Here is a 14,460-nt window from a genome sequence, read left to right as displayed (position 1 = left end):
CCCTCTTGTCTCCAGTGGCATCTTCTCTTGGGAGCCGCCCCCAGATCCCATTTCTACCCCTTGTAGCCTCTACCCTTAGGCACAGTTTGTGGGTGCAGGCAGTGAACCCCTTGCCACCCATCACTGACTCCCTGTGGTGCCAGGCCCACAGCACGCACCAGCTCTGTGCTGCCCTGACATGAACGGGGAAGTTGGCACGGGGCGGTGGTGGCAGCTGAAGCCTCCCTTATTTCTAAGCCCCCAAGCCCCCAGCCTGGCCACCAGGTCAGGAAGACCTGGGGCCTGAGGGATACCCAGCCCTGGTCCTATCTGCAGTTGCTGGGGAACCTGGCAGAGTCCCCTCTAGAGGACCCTCCTCAAGCACTGCGGTGCCAGCACTGTCCAGCAGGGGCCGCCATGCCACCACATTCAGTCACCGAGGTGCCACTGACCCTGCAAGTCAATGGGAAGGGAGAGTTGGCTTCCTCAGAGTGGTTGGCCCTCACCCATGCCCCAAATTACTGGGCTTTTGTAATAAAGGGGGGGGGGCATAGCCACTGGACCCCACAGACCAACCCTAAAAGCCCCAAAGTGGAAACCAGGCTAGCACCTTCAGAAAAGTCCGTCCCTCAGCTCCAGGACATGCCTGGAAAAAAGATGCTCCCCTGGGGGTGTCCCCCAGCCCAGCCCCCACACCTGTCCAGGACCTGTTGTCCTTCCAACACTACCTGCCCACCACGAACCTCCTGGATCCCACACCTACAGTTTCCACTTCCATCCCTAGGTCTTGCTCTACCCCCAGCGCCCAAGAGAATCGTTTCCACTTGCACCTTGGGGTTCAGAGAAGCTGAGTGTCCCCTAGGCAGGGCTCTCCTCTGCTGTTCAGCAGAACAACAGCTAAAACCTACACCAGTAATGCAGCAGAGTCCAGGCCTGGGAGCTCCTGCTCTCCCCTGTCATGGCCAGGGAAGCCCACCCTGCAGGAACACAGTGGCTAGGGTGCCAGGGTCAGCTCTGCAGGCGCATCCCCTGCCTCGCACTCCCTGTGCGCCCAGGTAACTTCCTCTCCCACCTCCTTCCCCTCCAGTGACCTAGGCTGGCTAGGCTGTGGGCGCGTGGCTGTGGGTGCTGTGGTCGAGATACCCTCTGTCCGCCCAGGACTCCAGGTGCAGCTATAGCGGGGGGTGGGGGCTGCAGGCATGCGTCCCTCCTCTTGCCCCCCACCCTCTCGATGTGGGGTCCCCAAGGGGACTCACTTGGGGTTCCTCAGAGCTCAGTGGCCTCCAACCCCAAACTCAGGGGAGGGGACAGAGGCCCACCCCACCCCCAAGCAAAGAGGGTGCAGAATGTGTGCAAAGGCTTTGAAACGGTCATACAACTCTGGGATTTCATCGGAATGTGGGGAAGAGGCCGGCCAAACCCTGAGACAGCCCAGAATTGGGGGGCAGCCTCGCAAACGAGGCTCTCACCCCTGCACCCCCTCCCGTCCAGGGCTCAGCGGTAAATCCACAGCTTTCCGGAGATTCTGTTGGCTACCTTCTGAGTTGAAGAAGAAAAAAGGAAAATGATTAGAAACCGAGCAGACAATGGGGCGCCTGCCTGGCTCAATCAGTGGAGCATGCAACTCTTGATCTCAGGGTCGTGAGTTCAAGCCCCACGCTGGAGGTGGAGTTTACTTAAAAATCTAGAGATGTTTGCACAACTCTGTGAACTGTACTCTTTCAAAAGTGAATTTATGGCATGTGAATTATATCCCAATAAAAAGTCTAAAAAAAAGAAACTGGGCGCCTGGGTGGCTCCGTTGTTAAGTGTCTGCCTTTCGCTCAGGTCACGATCCTGGGGTCCTGGGATCCAGCCCCACATGAAGCTCCCTGCTCAGCGGGGAGCCTGCTTCTCCCTGTGCCCCTCCCCCCAGCTCGTGCTCCCTCTTTTCTCAAATAAATAGTATCTTTAAAAAAAGAGATAACAAGCACGCACGAGCACTATTTCAGAGATATGTCATTCTCCTGGTTTCTCCTGGTCTCGCAGACACCCTCAGCCTTGCTGGTGTGGCCTCGGGCTGTGTCCACACACCCAACTGCTCCCATGTCGACAGGTGCCTCCCAACCCCTCCCTGTGGGCTGCTCTCGGAGGGGACACAGGCCTGGCCTGGAAGAATCAGGGGAGTCCACCAGGAGGAGGAGGGAAGGCTCCACACGAAGTGAGTGTGTAAGGGCCCGAGCCAATCCAGCGGGGCTCCCGAGAAGTGGATGGGCACGGCTCCCGGCCCCCAGCCCACCCCGGGACTGGATGCCCCTGGTGACGAGCAGTCAAAGCCAGGAGGCCGGAGGCCCAGGCTGTGATCCTATTCCTCCAGTCTGTCTCTGGCCTGGGCCGCATCTGAATCTGCATGGCCTCTCTGCAGACGGAGCTGCTGCTGGGTTCTAGACAAGGCCAGATGGATGGCCAGCCAGGCACCAACCATGACCTGCTCAGCCTCTGCGCATAGGCCGCTGTGAATCTGATTCCATTCCTGCAGACTGGAGGCTGGTAATTTTACTCATGTCCACACAGTCATTTCTATGGCCTGATAGAAAGTTCTTTGATGTCTCTTGCGATAATAAAATCTCTGCTTTCTTGCCCATAAATAATCTCGCTGAAAGACTGAATCCAAACAGCCGGTGGCTGGAATGACAGGCACAGACAGCTCATTCTTTCCCAGTAAGACTGGCGTGAAGCGAGCAGCACAGAGAGTAGCCCTCGTTCTGAAAGGCCTGAGGGTCCCGGCCTCCAAAGGGGAGACCCAAGCAGGCTGCCACACCCCTCCCTCACAGAGCCTCTGCAAAGCCACTGTGAGCAGCTCCCGGCCCCGGCCCCCGGCCGCCCTCAGTGCTTTGCAGAACTGCATGCAGTCACAAAACCGGTGAGGTTCCACCAGGAAAAACCAACCAAGATACTTATGGACAATGTAAAATCACAGTCACAGTGACTTACAGGTGATACAAAATAACCACACACAGTGAGTTCTTAAACTAACAATTTGTTTCTATAAAAATGATACAGACGACTCTGTCAACCGCACGCATATTACTGCCCTGGATCCCAGACACTGCTCTCATATCTATAACATCACCAACTGTCTAGAGAGGAACACGTGGCAGGAATGGGATCACGTACTACTTGCAGTGGCTGGCTCCAACCGAATGCTGTTTACCAAGCACATACCCGTTCTCCGTCATCTGCCAAAGATTTCAGAAGAATATGGCCTTTAAACCCAGCCCTGAGAAAATTCGATCTGTGGCAGGTTGCTGCGGTTCACGAGGCAAAGCCCCACAGCCGTATGACAGCACATCTTCTGGGCACGGGCACGCGGGAGCTGCTCCCGATCCAGAGCTCGGACCCGAGCCCCATCCAGGCCCGATGCTTCTGTGTCCCCCTCACACCACGGCTAGTGTGGTTGGCGGAGTCCACATCAGTGTCCCTGGCTGACCCCGTGAATCGGACTTGCCAGGGGGTGATCAGGGTAAGGATGTTGGGCTGGCAGGTGACCCCGGATTATCTGGGTAGGCAGAGTCATCAGGAGGGTTCTGGTGAGGAGGCAGAGCATCAGAGTCAGGGACAAGATGGGAGGGACAGGTCAGGACAGAGAGGACGATGTCCTGGAGGATGGGCCCTGGGCCCAAGAACGGGGAGTGACTCTAGAAGCTGGAAAGACAAGGAAGACGACTCCGGCCAGAGCCCCCGCAGAAACGCAGTCTCATGGGCCTGTTTATGACATAAGATCGTAAATCTGTACTGTTTACGCCACCGGCTCTGAGGTGACCTAAGTGAGCACAGGACGCTTCACGGAGAGGAGAAGCCGTCTTGCTCTTGACGGTGGGATAGCTGGGCGGAGGAAATCCTGGCGCTGCACCCAGAGCGCACCCCACCCCCCAGGGGCTGGAGGGAGGCGGACTAAGGGGCTCCTCTGAGGGGGGCCCAGGTTCTCTGGCCTATCTCCAGCGTGAGAACACTTGGAAAGTGTTCTCTGAGACACTGGAAGGTGTCTCTGGGCCGCTGAATACCACTATGTGCGGGCGCTTTACGGGAGCAGGGCCGAAGGAGCAGGCGCTTGGGCATGAACAGGAAGGACGTCTGCGCCTTACGTGCCATGTGGTTGCATCAAAGGTTGCACTGGGAAGCCACTGCCCCTTTGTAAAGAGCTCAGCTGTCTGCACAACTGGGGCTGCTTTTGGACCTCTCCTCCCACGCTTCCTCCCCCACTTGCTGAAACCATTCGTCACATCACCTGCCTCGAAGTCCACGGGATACACCTCACAACGAGAATTTACTCAACCACACACGCACAAAGTTCAACCACACAGTTTAATGCAAATAATTTTAGATTTCCAAAAATTTGCAAAAACAGGAGAGTTCATATCCAGCTTCCCCAAATGCCACCGTAACATAATCATAGAAGAATCCCAGCACTCTGGTAACCGGGCTGCAGACTGCCACGCCCCAGCAGCTGCCCGCCACTGCCCTTCCCGGCCCCAGACCTGTGTGGCAGTCCCTCCATCTCCCCGGAGCCCTCCTTTCTCTGGACCCTGATACCCATGAAGAGCACCGGTCTTCACTCTACAGAATGTGTGTAGTCTGGCATCTGCTCACTGGAGTGAAGTAGGAACACCAAGGAGGGCATCAGAGGGGGACACTAGCCGTGGGTAGGCCACCGAGTGTGCACTGCCATCTCTACCACACCCTGAGGGGAGGCCCCAGGACAGGCCCCAGGTTGCACACCACACTCGGCCCGACTCCGAGCTCCCAGCCGGTTCTCGTCTCTACCCCTGCCACTGTGCTGTGACTTCTGTCCCCAACCTGCGCTTCTGTGCTGGGCAGACCACCGCCCACTGTCCCTCCCCTGCCCACAGCTTAACCCCATTAGTGATTTATATCAGCATGGACTTGTGCAGAGTCACTGATTCTGAAGACTATAACCCAATACAATATTCTGTTGCTCCAACTGACCCGGATGTAGCTCCCTGCGGGGGGAGCCTATATTCTTCCAGCAAGCCCCCATCCTATTTCCAGCAATTCCTTGCTTTCTGCCACAAATGGTTAAGGCTCAGGTTGGATTTCCCACTCTGGCCCGGGCACCAGCTGTCCCTCTGGGAGCCTGCTTCCAGCCATCAGGAGTAGCGCTCCAGCCCAGGACAGGGCAAGGGTGAGCACCTGCTGCAGGGGTCACGACTCCAGGCCCCCGGGCACTCAGGGCTGGCAGGTGCACACAGATGCACGCACACATTAAAGTATGTCTCTCTGTGCAGCCACCTTATCTGTGACACAACAGGGACTCCTGAGACCCCGGCTCTCCATGCTCCCTAGTTCTCTAGTCCTAGAACATTGGCTTTCAGAACGGGCCAGACAACAGAATAGTCTTGTTGTTCCCACCCACCACAGCTGATGCTGGGTGCCCCACAGCCGTGTCATCTCTGAGCACGGAGAACAGGAATTTGGCTCAGAGTCAGGGCTTCATGACACGCCGGCCACCATCCTCCTTAGCGTCTGCTCTGTCCTTCCTCAATTTTGTGTTTGCACAAATGTGCAGATACTTCTAGCTTCCTGTCTTCCTTGTTAACGTCACTACAGATGCTTCTAGAGCCTGCCTTTCTTATATACAGCGTGCCTGTGGAAGGAGGCCAGCCCATGTCAGTTCAGACTCCCTGCACAGCCCCCCACAAGAGCCACGGTTCACCAAAAGCTCGTACATGTGGGCATCTGGGTCACTTCAGCATTCCGTAATTATAAACAATACCACATAAACGACCTTGTGCATATGTAATTCTAGACGGCTGGCAAACACAAACTAGTTTCATGGCTCAGTTTGGCGTTAAAAGCCAAGACACCTTAGCAACTGGACGCTAACATGAAAAAGTTGTAGCATGATGACGGCGTAAGACAGAGCCCAAATACCCGATGGTGACAAACAGCAGATGGGAGCAGGAGGAGCTAACCACTCACAGGTACACGGGGCGGAGTCAGCACCATGGCAACGGCACCAAGCGCGGGAGGGACTTACTCCAGGGAGGGTCTAAGCCAAGAGGCACCCACCGCGGATGGGCTGAAATCAGAGGGACCTGAAGGCAGAGACTGGGACATGGCCACACCTCTACCACCCATGGCTGAGGAGCAGGCAGTGGGGACTTTCGGGAGCCCAGGCATGGGTCATGGCTGGCGGTCCCTCCCGGGGTCACTGTCCTAGAGGGGATGTCTCCACCATCTTCCATTAGCCACACTGGGACCAAAGCTGGCTGGCCAGGAGCCAGGGAGGTCAGCGCTGGGCCCAGACCCACACACACACGCAGCATTCTGCACGGGCATTGGAACCCTGGCCATGCAGCAAAGCCGCCTGGAAACCCTGGCTGGGTTAGGGCACACGTGAAGTTTAAGTGACTGCAGGCAATTCTGGGGGTAGCCCTGGTGAAGGTGACGCCGCAGGACCATGCGGGTGTGCTTTCAGAGGGAGACGCTGGAGACCACATGCATGAGGCGAGCTACGAGTGTCCCAACACTTTGTTTCTCAGTTACAATACACGGGTCACTGTTACTAGTTTTATAAACACAATCTGTACAGGTCATAAAATGAGCCTTTGGTTAAAAGGTACTTGGTGTTCAGGCACGACCGGAAACATCACTAGGTCAAATATGTCAAAGGCCAGACGCGCTCTCCTTCCCAAGTTCATATTTTGTTTAGGAAAACAGGAAGTGAACTGGTGCCCAGAAGCACAAGGAAACCGTTTCTGCTTAGGAGTGGTTTCTGACAGCACCTGTATCTCCGTGGAGGCTGAAGCTGCGAGCACTCAGCACGCCAGCACTGTGGAGTCACCGTGTCCCCCAGGCCACGTGTCCCCTTGCCAGGTGGGCACAACTCCGCACTCCTACCTCCCACCTGCCACGGGTCTCCTTAGGAACTCCGCCACACGCTATGTAAAGATAAAACTTAACACTCTTGGGGAAAAATGAGATCTAAAAGTAATAGTAAGTTTTCAAAACAACCTGGGAAACATCGGGATGAGCTCTTTCTGTCAAGGAGGGCATTCTGGAACCTCTCCATCACAGGACCTGACCCTAAGCTGTCAGCTGACAAGGTCACACAACGCACTCCATCCCAGAAGGCCGGGCAGCTGGTCGTCTTTTTCCATCACGAGTTAGTTTTTGCCTCTGGTTTTCCATCAGTCAAATCTCCATATCCCAGCTTTTCCAGGGGCTCCTGTGCCATCAGCTGCCTACGAGAAGGGAAGAAAACGAAGAACACTGTCTGCGCGGGCCTGCGCTTTCATTCCCATCCCGCCCAACTGGTGTCTGGGGGGCTGCCTGCAGCCAGGGACACCGCTGCATCTGGGTCACCGTCTGCGCCCTCCTCCTCCAGGCTGATTGACGCCTGTGCCTCTGGACCCCAGAGGGACAGCCGCTGGCAACCAGTGCACAGAGCTCCCCACGCACAGGGCGCAGCCAGGACCCAGTGGAAGCGGGCAGACCACCGTGAGGCTCCCCGAGGGCACAGTAGGAGCAGACGCCTGACCTCCAGGTCCCTGTGAAGACACCTTGGACAAGGTGCGGACAGGCCTTTATCTGGTACAACAGACCTTGGACAATGCAGGAGTGAGGGGCACCAACCACCCGTGCGGTCAAGGATCCATCCATAACTCCTGAATCCCCAAAAGCTTAAGGACCGACAGTCTACCGCTGACCAGAAACCTTAGCTATAACCTAAGTATATCCTAGCAAGATGTAACCCAGAGAAAACAAAAGCGCTAATAAGAAAAACACAAAGAAACATATTTCCAGGACTCTACTGCATTTATCGAAAAGAGTCTGCATGTAAGGAGAACTGCGCTGCCCATGGTCACCATGTGTTAGCTTTACTCATAGCTCAGGAACACCCAGATGCGTGGTGCATGGGCTCTGCCATCCTCTCGCTCCTGCCCCAGGTCCTGCATGGCCCCATAGCTGGCCAGCAGCCGTGTCCCGCTCCCACCCCCTCCCTATGACCAGCCATGTGCTAGCCTCCCACCACGTCCACAGAAGTCAGGGCCATGAAGATGGAGATGCCCAGCACAGAGCCCCTGCTGAACTCAGTAGTCTCCCCACGTCTGGCTTCCCGCCACCCATGCTCCAGGGAAAGGGAGGCCTGGTTTTCATTCTGTTTTGTTTTGGGGGTCAGGGGTGGTGGGTCGACCCCAACTCTCAAAGGCATCTGTCCTGCCTGCCGGGGGTGGAGAGGGGGCAGCAGCATGTTCCCACAGGAACCGCCGGGCTCAGCCAGCACAAAGCCCATCATCACTTCACACAGTGTGTCCCGGCCCCCACCGCAGAGCCTGTGCACCCAGCCTCGTGCTCAGCCAGCATGCTGGGCACTGCCACGCTTCTGCAGAAACACAATGCCTTGCAGAGAGATGATCTCTAGCCAAACTTCACAAGGAGTGTCACTTATCCCTCAGGAAAATGTCCCCAGAACTGCAAACCTCAGTCCGTAGAATTTAATCTAGAGCACAGTAAATCTATAGCATGGAACGCACGTGCCACTCCTTAAACCCAAATGAGGAAAACAATGATAAACTTTCACCACATCTTATCAAAAGAGGACATCTGGCCAACAGTTCTTAAAACTGAGGTCTCTCACACTGTGATCAGCAGAGCAACGACCCCCCAGATGACACCCTTATTGCTGGAGCCCATGTCACCCTCCACAGCAGAGGGGAGTTCGGGCCACAGGTGGAAGTACCATCGCTAACTGGCTGATTCTGAAGTGAGGTGACCCAGGACTCAACCTCATCACGTGAACCCTTAAAATGACAGACAGACAGGAAGCGAGGAAGTGTCAGAGATACCCCATGCCGGCTTCGAGAGGGCAGAGGGCTATGAGCCAAGGAGCATGGCCACTGGGAACTCTGCCCCGGAGCCTCCAGAAGGAATGCAGCCTGTCCATGCCCTGACCGAGCCTGGCGACACCCATGTCTAACTACCTGCTACAGAAGGTGAGGTGGGCTGGTGGCACACGGGGGCGAGTGGTGCTCCTCCCGACATGCCGTTGGGACAGTAAGGACCTGCGAGTTTAGCAGCGCAAAGAAGTAATCAGGAAGAAAAAAACAGAAACCAAGTAAGACACAGTTCAAGATATTCTTTCTACAAATCTAAATATTCACAAAATCCAGCTCCTTGGAAAAGTCCTTAAAAACAACAAATAGAACATTTAGCAAGTTCTAAATCCCAAAGGACGACTTCAATGCCTCCTTTTAGCATAAGGGAAGAGACTGAAGAAAACATCCCACTTCCAGTCCAATCCTTTAGAGACTGAGGCAGCATTAAGCGCATGATTTAGGGCAGCCGGATTTCTGGGGAGGCCTGGCCTTCACACCAACCTGCACTCTGGGAAGCGGCTGCAGGATCCCAGAGGCCCACCCCACGGCAAGGAATCAAACTGAAATAATTAGAGCCTTGAGATCACAGATAATATGTGTATTTGCTGTTGGTAACCCCAGCCAGTTCTTCCCGTGAGAAAATGTGGCCTGCAGCTACAATAGCGCACATACTTCCACATCTGGCTACAATGGGCCAAGGCCTCAAGAGACAACTTTACTTATTTATTTTTTTTTAAAGATTTATTTATCTATTTGTCAGAGAGAGAGAGACAGAGGCAGAAAGAGGGAGAAGCAGGCTCCCCGCTGAGCAAGGAGCCTGATGTGGGACTCAATCCCAGGACCCTGGGATCATGACCTGACCCAAAGACAGCCACTTAACCCCCGAGCCGCCCAGGCGTCCCAAGAGGCAGCTTTAAAAACTTGTTGTGGTGCAGTTTTTTTACAAAGATGCATAGAGAGACAAGAACAGGTAAGACACGTCTGGGATTTCAGCACAAAAGGGGAAAGGGGTGCCTGGGTGGCTCAGTGGGTTAAGCCTCTGCCTTCGGCTTGGGTCATGGTCTCAGGGTCCTGGGATCGAGCCCCACATCAGGCTCCCTGCTCAGCGGGGAGCCTGCTTCTCCCCCTCTCTTTCTGCCTGCCTCTCTGCCTACTTGTGATCTCTCTCTCTCTCTGTCAAATAATAAATAAAATCTTTAAAAAGAAAAAAGGAAAAGGAAAAAAAGAGGTTTGTAAAATGCAAGAGAAGCAAATGTGCAAAATCTCAATACTGAATCTGGGTGGCCATAGATTTTCATTAAAAACCATCCAAGAAGCGCCTGGGTGGCTCAGGTGTTTAAGCCTCTGCCTTCGGCTCAGGTCATGGTCTCAGGGTCCTGGGATCGAGCCCCGCATCGGGCTCCCTCCCGAGCAGGGAGCCCGCATCCCTCTCTCTCTCTCCATCTGCCTCTCTGCCTACTTGTGATCTCTGTCTCTGTGTCAAATAAATAAAATCTTAAAAAAAAAAAAAAAAAAAAAATCCGAAAGTTTTAGGCCGGAATCATTGACCAAGTCAGAAACACACATGCACCCTTTACATTTATCTTAACGTTGCCTGACCAGCTGGGGAAGCCACCTGAAATAATGGAACCCACAGAGTAGCCAGCTGCCTCCCTCCGTCCCCAACAACCTCAGCAGGCCTCAGGGGAGGCCAGTCTCCAGCTGTGTTGAGCAAGGCATGGACACACGGAGAGCAGGCAGCTCACTCCCTGGGTCAAATGTGGAGAAAAGACAGGGCCCTTCTGCTGGTCCTTCACCTGGTAAGCCAGGAGCTTCTCTGGGAACCCAAGCAGCCCAACTCCAAAACAGCTCCCAGCAGGGGCAGCAACCTGTGTGTGCTGGGTCCTCGGGCCCGCACAGGGATGATTAATGCAAGCCTCAGAGGGGCAGATGACCTGCTCACACCCTCACGCTGACAGACACCAACTTCAGACTGTCTCCAAATGTGGTAGCTCCAAGAAAATATTTACTTAGTTCCCATCTTTAAAAGATGTGTTAATTTAAAAGACAGTAATGTGAACACATGATCCCGGGATTGTACTACTTAAAGATGGTGACAACTGGACTCAGGGGGATCTGCTGTCAAATCTAAGCCCTTGTGAGCCTGAACGACTCCAGAGACAGAGCGAGGGCCTTACGTGTCTACAGAGAGCCCTCCACACACCTGTGGGCCTGAGAAACACAAGAGATTTTGCCCTGAGAGCAATGTCTGAGTTTGTTATGGGAAAGTGGAAATGGGGCTCCAACTGGATTGGTTTATGTCAACCTATCTTCACACAAAGCCGAGTGAAAACTGGATCCCTTAATGAGCTAACGAAGGGCTTAAAAATCATAAATAAAAGTTCCCAATCCCACTATATATGTTACCTGCCTTTCCCCACTAAGGACTATAACAGTTCTTAAATAAAATCTTAACAGATCATAGTTACAAACCTTTGTTTTATTTAAAAGTGAGCTCTGGTGAATTCTGGTCAAGACAGAACAAATCCTTCATCTTTCATCATTTCTGAAATGGCCTATTGTCTCCCCTCTCACATTTCAAGCACAGCTGAGACTACACCGAACAACATTTTTATGATCTGAGAATGTGAAAGAAAAAACTATGTATCCACAACCTTCAAATCTTTTGGCTCGGTCAGCATTTTCATGACAGACGGTTCTGAAACCTTAACGACAGGTCAGCAGCTCCCAAATCTGGAAAGAAAATACTCTGAGGAATGCAGTCAGGTATGACGCTGTCACTCACGGAAATGTACCCAGGGCTGCTGCACAACTTGTGGGACCATTTAATCTGGCGGGCCTCAATCCCAGGGACAAGCAGTTCTACGGTTGAGAAAGACCTGAGCCTCAATGAGCCCTGCTGCGATGAGCTGCCAGGAAAGAAACGCTCCAGGAGCGGAGGAAGCTTCCAGAAGTCACACATGTCACCGGGTACTTGCCTCTCCATTCTGCACTCTAAATAGGCTTTTGACTCCCTTCTGCACAAAGCGTTTTCGAATTTATTGTCGCGGAGACACTTCATGAACTTCTCTTTGAAGCTTCTGCATTCACCTGGAACGAGAAGGAAAACAGCATCTCCTCTTCAAGCAAAACTGTCAGGCCACGCGCGGGACACGCCGGGAGGCGGCCACCGGGAGCTCCCGCGGGGCTGTTTCTCCCTCGGGGCGTGTCTGGAACGTTCCACAGGAAAACGTGGGTGTCGACAACACAGTGTGTCACCCGCTCTCGGCGCGCCGGCCTCCACGGACGCACCCCGCGAACCCGGACGCCGGCCCCAAACCGGAGGCGCTCAGCAGTGCGGGCCCGGACGCGGAGGGTCCGCCCCACGCCCCGCTCCCGCCAGCCACTTGGCGCCGGCCCGTCCCGCCCGCGCGGGGCTCGGTTTCCCCACCTGCGCCGCGGGCCCGCGCGGCGCCACCGGACACTCAGGACTCGCGGCCCGCCGCGCCCGCCGCTCACCGAAGTGATCTAGAGGGAAGCTGCCCTTGTCCGGGGGCCGCGGCTGGAAGCTCTTGGACCCAAAATTCATCGCCGTCGACATGTTGGCGAGCCTCAGAGTACGACGCGCTCCGTACGCAGGGCTGCGGGCCGAGCGCCGAGCAGGCCCCGCGGGAGAGCGGAGCAAGTCGAGCTGAGAGCGGCCGCGGGCGGCAGGCCCGGACCCGTGTCCCGCCCCCACTCAGACCGCGCCCCTGCCTCGCAGGCCCCACCCCTTACAGACCGGGCTCCGCCCCCGCACCAGAGGCCCCGCCCCAGCCGGGCTCTGAAAGGCCCTGATCTGGCGGCTTTGCCCAGTCCTTGGCAGTCTCCTTCCGTCGGACCTTCGCAGAGACCCACTGGTAGGGGCCAGCCGTCATCTTATGACGAGGAGACGGAAGTCCAGAGAAGCTCCGCAGTTAGCTCAAAGACACATAGCTTGAGCCCTCAGGAAGCCCAGAGCAGGTGCGCTGGCAGGGTCCCAGCAGGCTATGCGGCCCCTCTGCATCCCCAGGGGTCCGCAGGGCCTACCTGCTGAGCAGGAAGGAGCGAGGGCCACCACGACACAGCGTCCCACACCGGGCAGCTCCAGCAACAGAAGTGTGATTGCTCTGGGCTCTGGAGGCCCGACGTCTGAGACGGACATGTGGTGGGGCTGGCTCCTCCCGGAAGACTCTGGGGACACCCCGTTGCAGGCTGCGCCCCAGCTGTGCCTGGTCATCGGCAGTCCGAGGGTTCTTCAGCGCCTGCGCACACCCGGGCTCTACCTTCACCCTCCCGTGCTGGCCGCCCCCCCACCCCGTGTGTCTGTGTCCATATGTCCTCTGCTTGCAAGGACACCAGCCAGATTGGGTGGGCGCACCCTAACGACTTCATCGTGACTAATTACATCTGCAAGGGCGCTATTTCCAAAAAAGGTCACCTAAGGTGATGGGGGTTAGGTCTTCAGCTATGCATTCGTGGGGGGCAAGAGGGGCAGCTCCACCTATAAGGAACTCTAAGTGCATCAGGAACAGCTAGGGCTCTGGCGGTCACTTATTACTATTATCACAGCAACAAGAACAACAGCAAAAGGGCTCTGTGGAGACCCCAGCTCTCCATGCAGAGCCTCCTCCCAGCCCCGTCCCCCGGGCAACCACCCCTCGTCCCCAAACTGGGACTCTGGATTTCATCTGGACGGAGGAAGAGAATCACTGCCTTCCCAGCGCACCTGTGCTCTGTGAACCTGCATCCCTGCCACCCCAATGCCAACCACGTGCTGGGCCCTAGAGCTGGGCCCACCAGCTCCCCGCCTCCCCCCACCCCCAGTTCCTGACATGGTCCAGCAATGTGCCTCCTTCTACTGTCAGGACTAGGAGCACTTTCTATAACTCAGGGGCCTTGAAGAATAGTGCCTGCTCCCTCCTCAAGGTCTCCGGAAGGCCTCCAGCTCCCTCCCAGCATGCCTGCCCCTCTGCAGTGTCCACCACTGGGTCTCCGTGCCTGAGGCTGCATTCAGCTGTGTGTCCAGGGCCGGCATGGAGCTGGCCCTGATGCTGCCAGGGCTGGTGGGGGTCCACAGGGAAAGCCCATTGCCATTGTTGAGGCCTTGGTCAGCCTAGTGTTCTGGGGCCCCTAAAAACTACAAAAGGAAAACTGCACCTTGATCTTGTCAAATAAATGATCGTTTTAGGCAGCTGGAACCAGGGGCCACGTACTGGGTTATTCATTAATATGTTTCCAGAGCAGTGAACAAAAGACACTTTTATTACCCAGCAAATAACACTTTTCCACTTGACTAGATCATACCACTCAGCAGTCAAGAGGACAGCCCTGCCCCCCAAGGTTGCCTGCAGCCTCTCCGTCCAGCAGCCCTGAGGGACCAATGAAGCATTGGAGGCCTGCTGACCCAGAGGTGACAGACAGCTTTTAATAGACACGTCTGTACCTGGAAAATGATTACTGCTTTATATGAGATGTTTGGCTGGGAGAGGACAGGATTTCCATCTGCGGCGCACAGATACAAGAAGTGGGGGAAGAACTGATGTTTCTGGAAACCCTCTTCAGTGCCAGGCTGTTGGCATGAGGCCTCTGGGACAGTGCTGGG

At 55.4% G+C, this 14,460-nt stretch overlaps 1 protein-coding gene across 2 annotated transcripts; it reads right to left on the bottom strand.

The window, feature by feature from the left end:
• Positions 1-4,314: 4,314 nt before the first annotated feature.
• LOC111145564 (cytochrome c oxidase assembly protein COX19) lies at positions 4,315-12,450 on the bottom strand. Of its 2 annotated transcripts, XM_022500499.1 has the most exons (3): positions 12,357-12,439; positions 11,833-11,948; positions 4,315-7,219 (listed from the first exon to the last, which is right to left on the bottom strand). In XM_022500499.1, the coding sequence occupies exons 1-3, from the start codon at positions 12,436-12,438 to the stop codon at positions 7,139-7,141; spliced, it is 279 nt and encodes a 92-aa protein (XP_022356207.1). In that variant the 5' UTR covers position 12,439; the 3' UTR covers positions 4,315-7,138. The 2 variants fall into 2 exon arrangements, with proteins under 2 accessions (XP_022356207.1, XP_022356206.1); XM_022500498.1 differs by lacking the exon at positions 4,315-7,219 and having other exon boundaries at positions 11,317-11,948; positions 12,357-12,450.
• Between the last annotated feature and the right edge of the window lie 2,010 nt (positions 12,451-14,460).

The sequence above is a fragment of the Enhydra lutris genome, unplaced genomic scaffold, assembly GCF_002288905.1.
Source record: "Enhydra lutris kenyoni isolate GAN:26980312 unplaced genomic scaffold, ASM228890v2 scaffoldscaffold13, whole genome shotgun sequence".
In the NCBI taxonomy this organism is placed as follows: Eukaryota; Metazoa; Chordata; class Mammalia; order Carnivora; family Mustelidae; genus Enhydra; species Enhydra lutris.
Note: the sequence above shows the minus strand (reverse complement) of the source record. Positions and strands in the feature narration are given on the sequence as shown.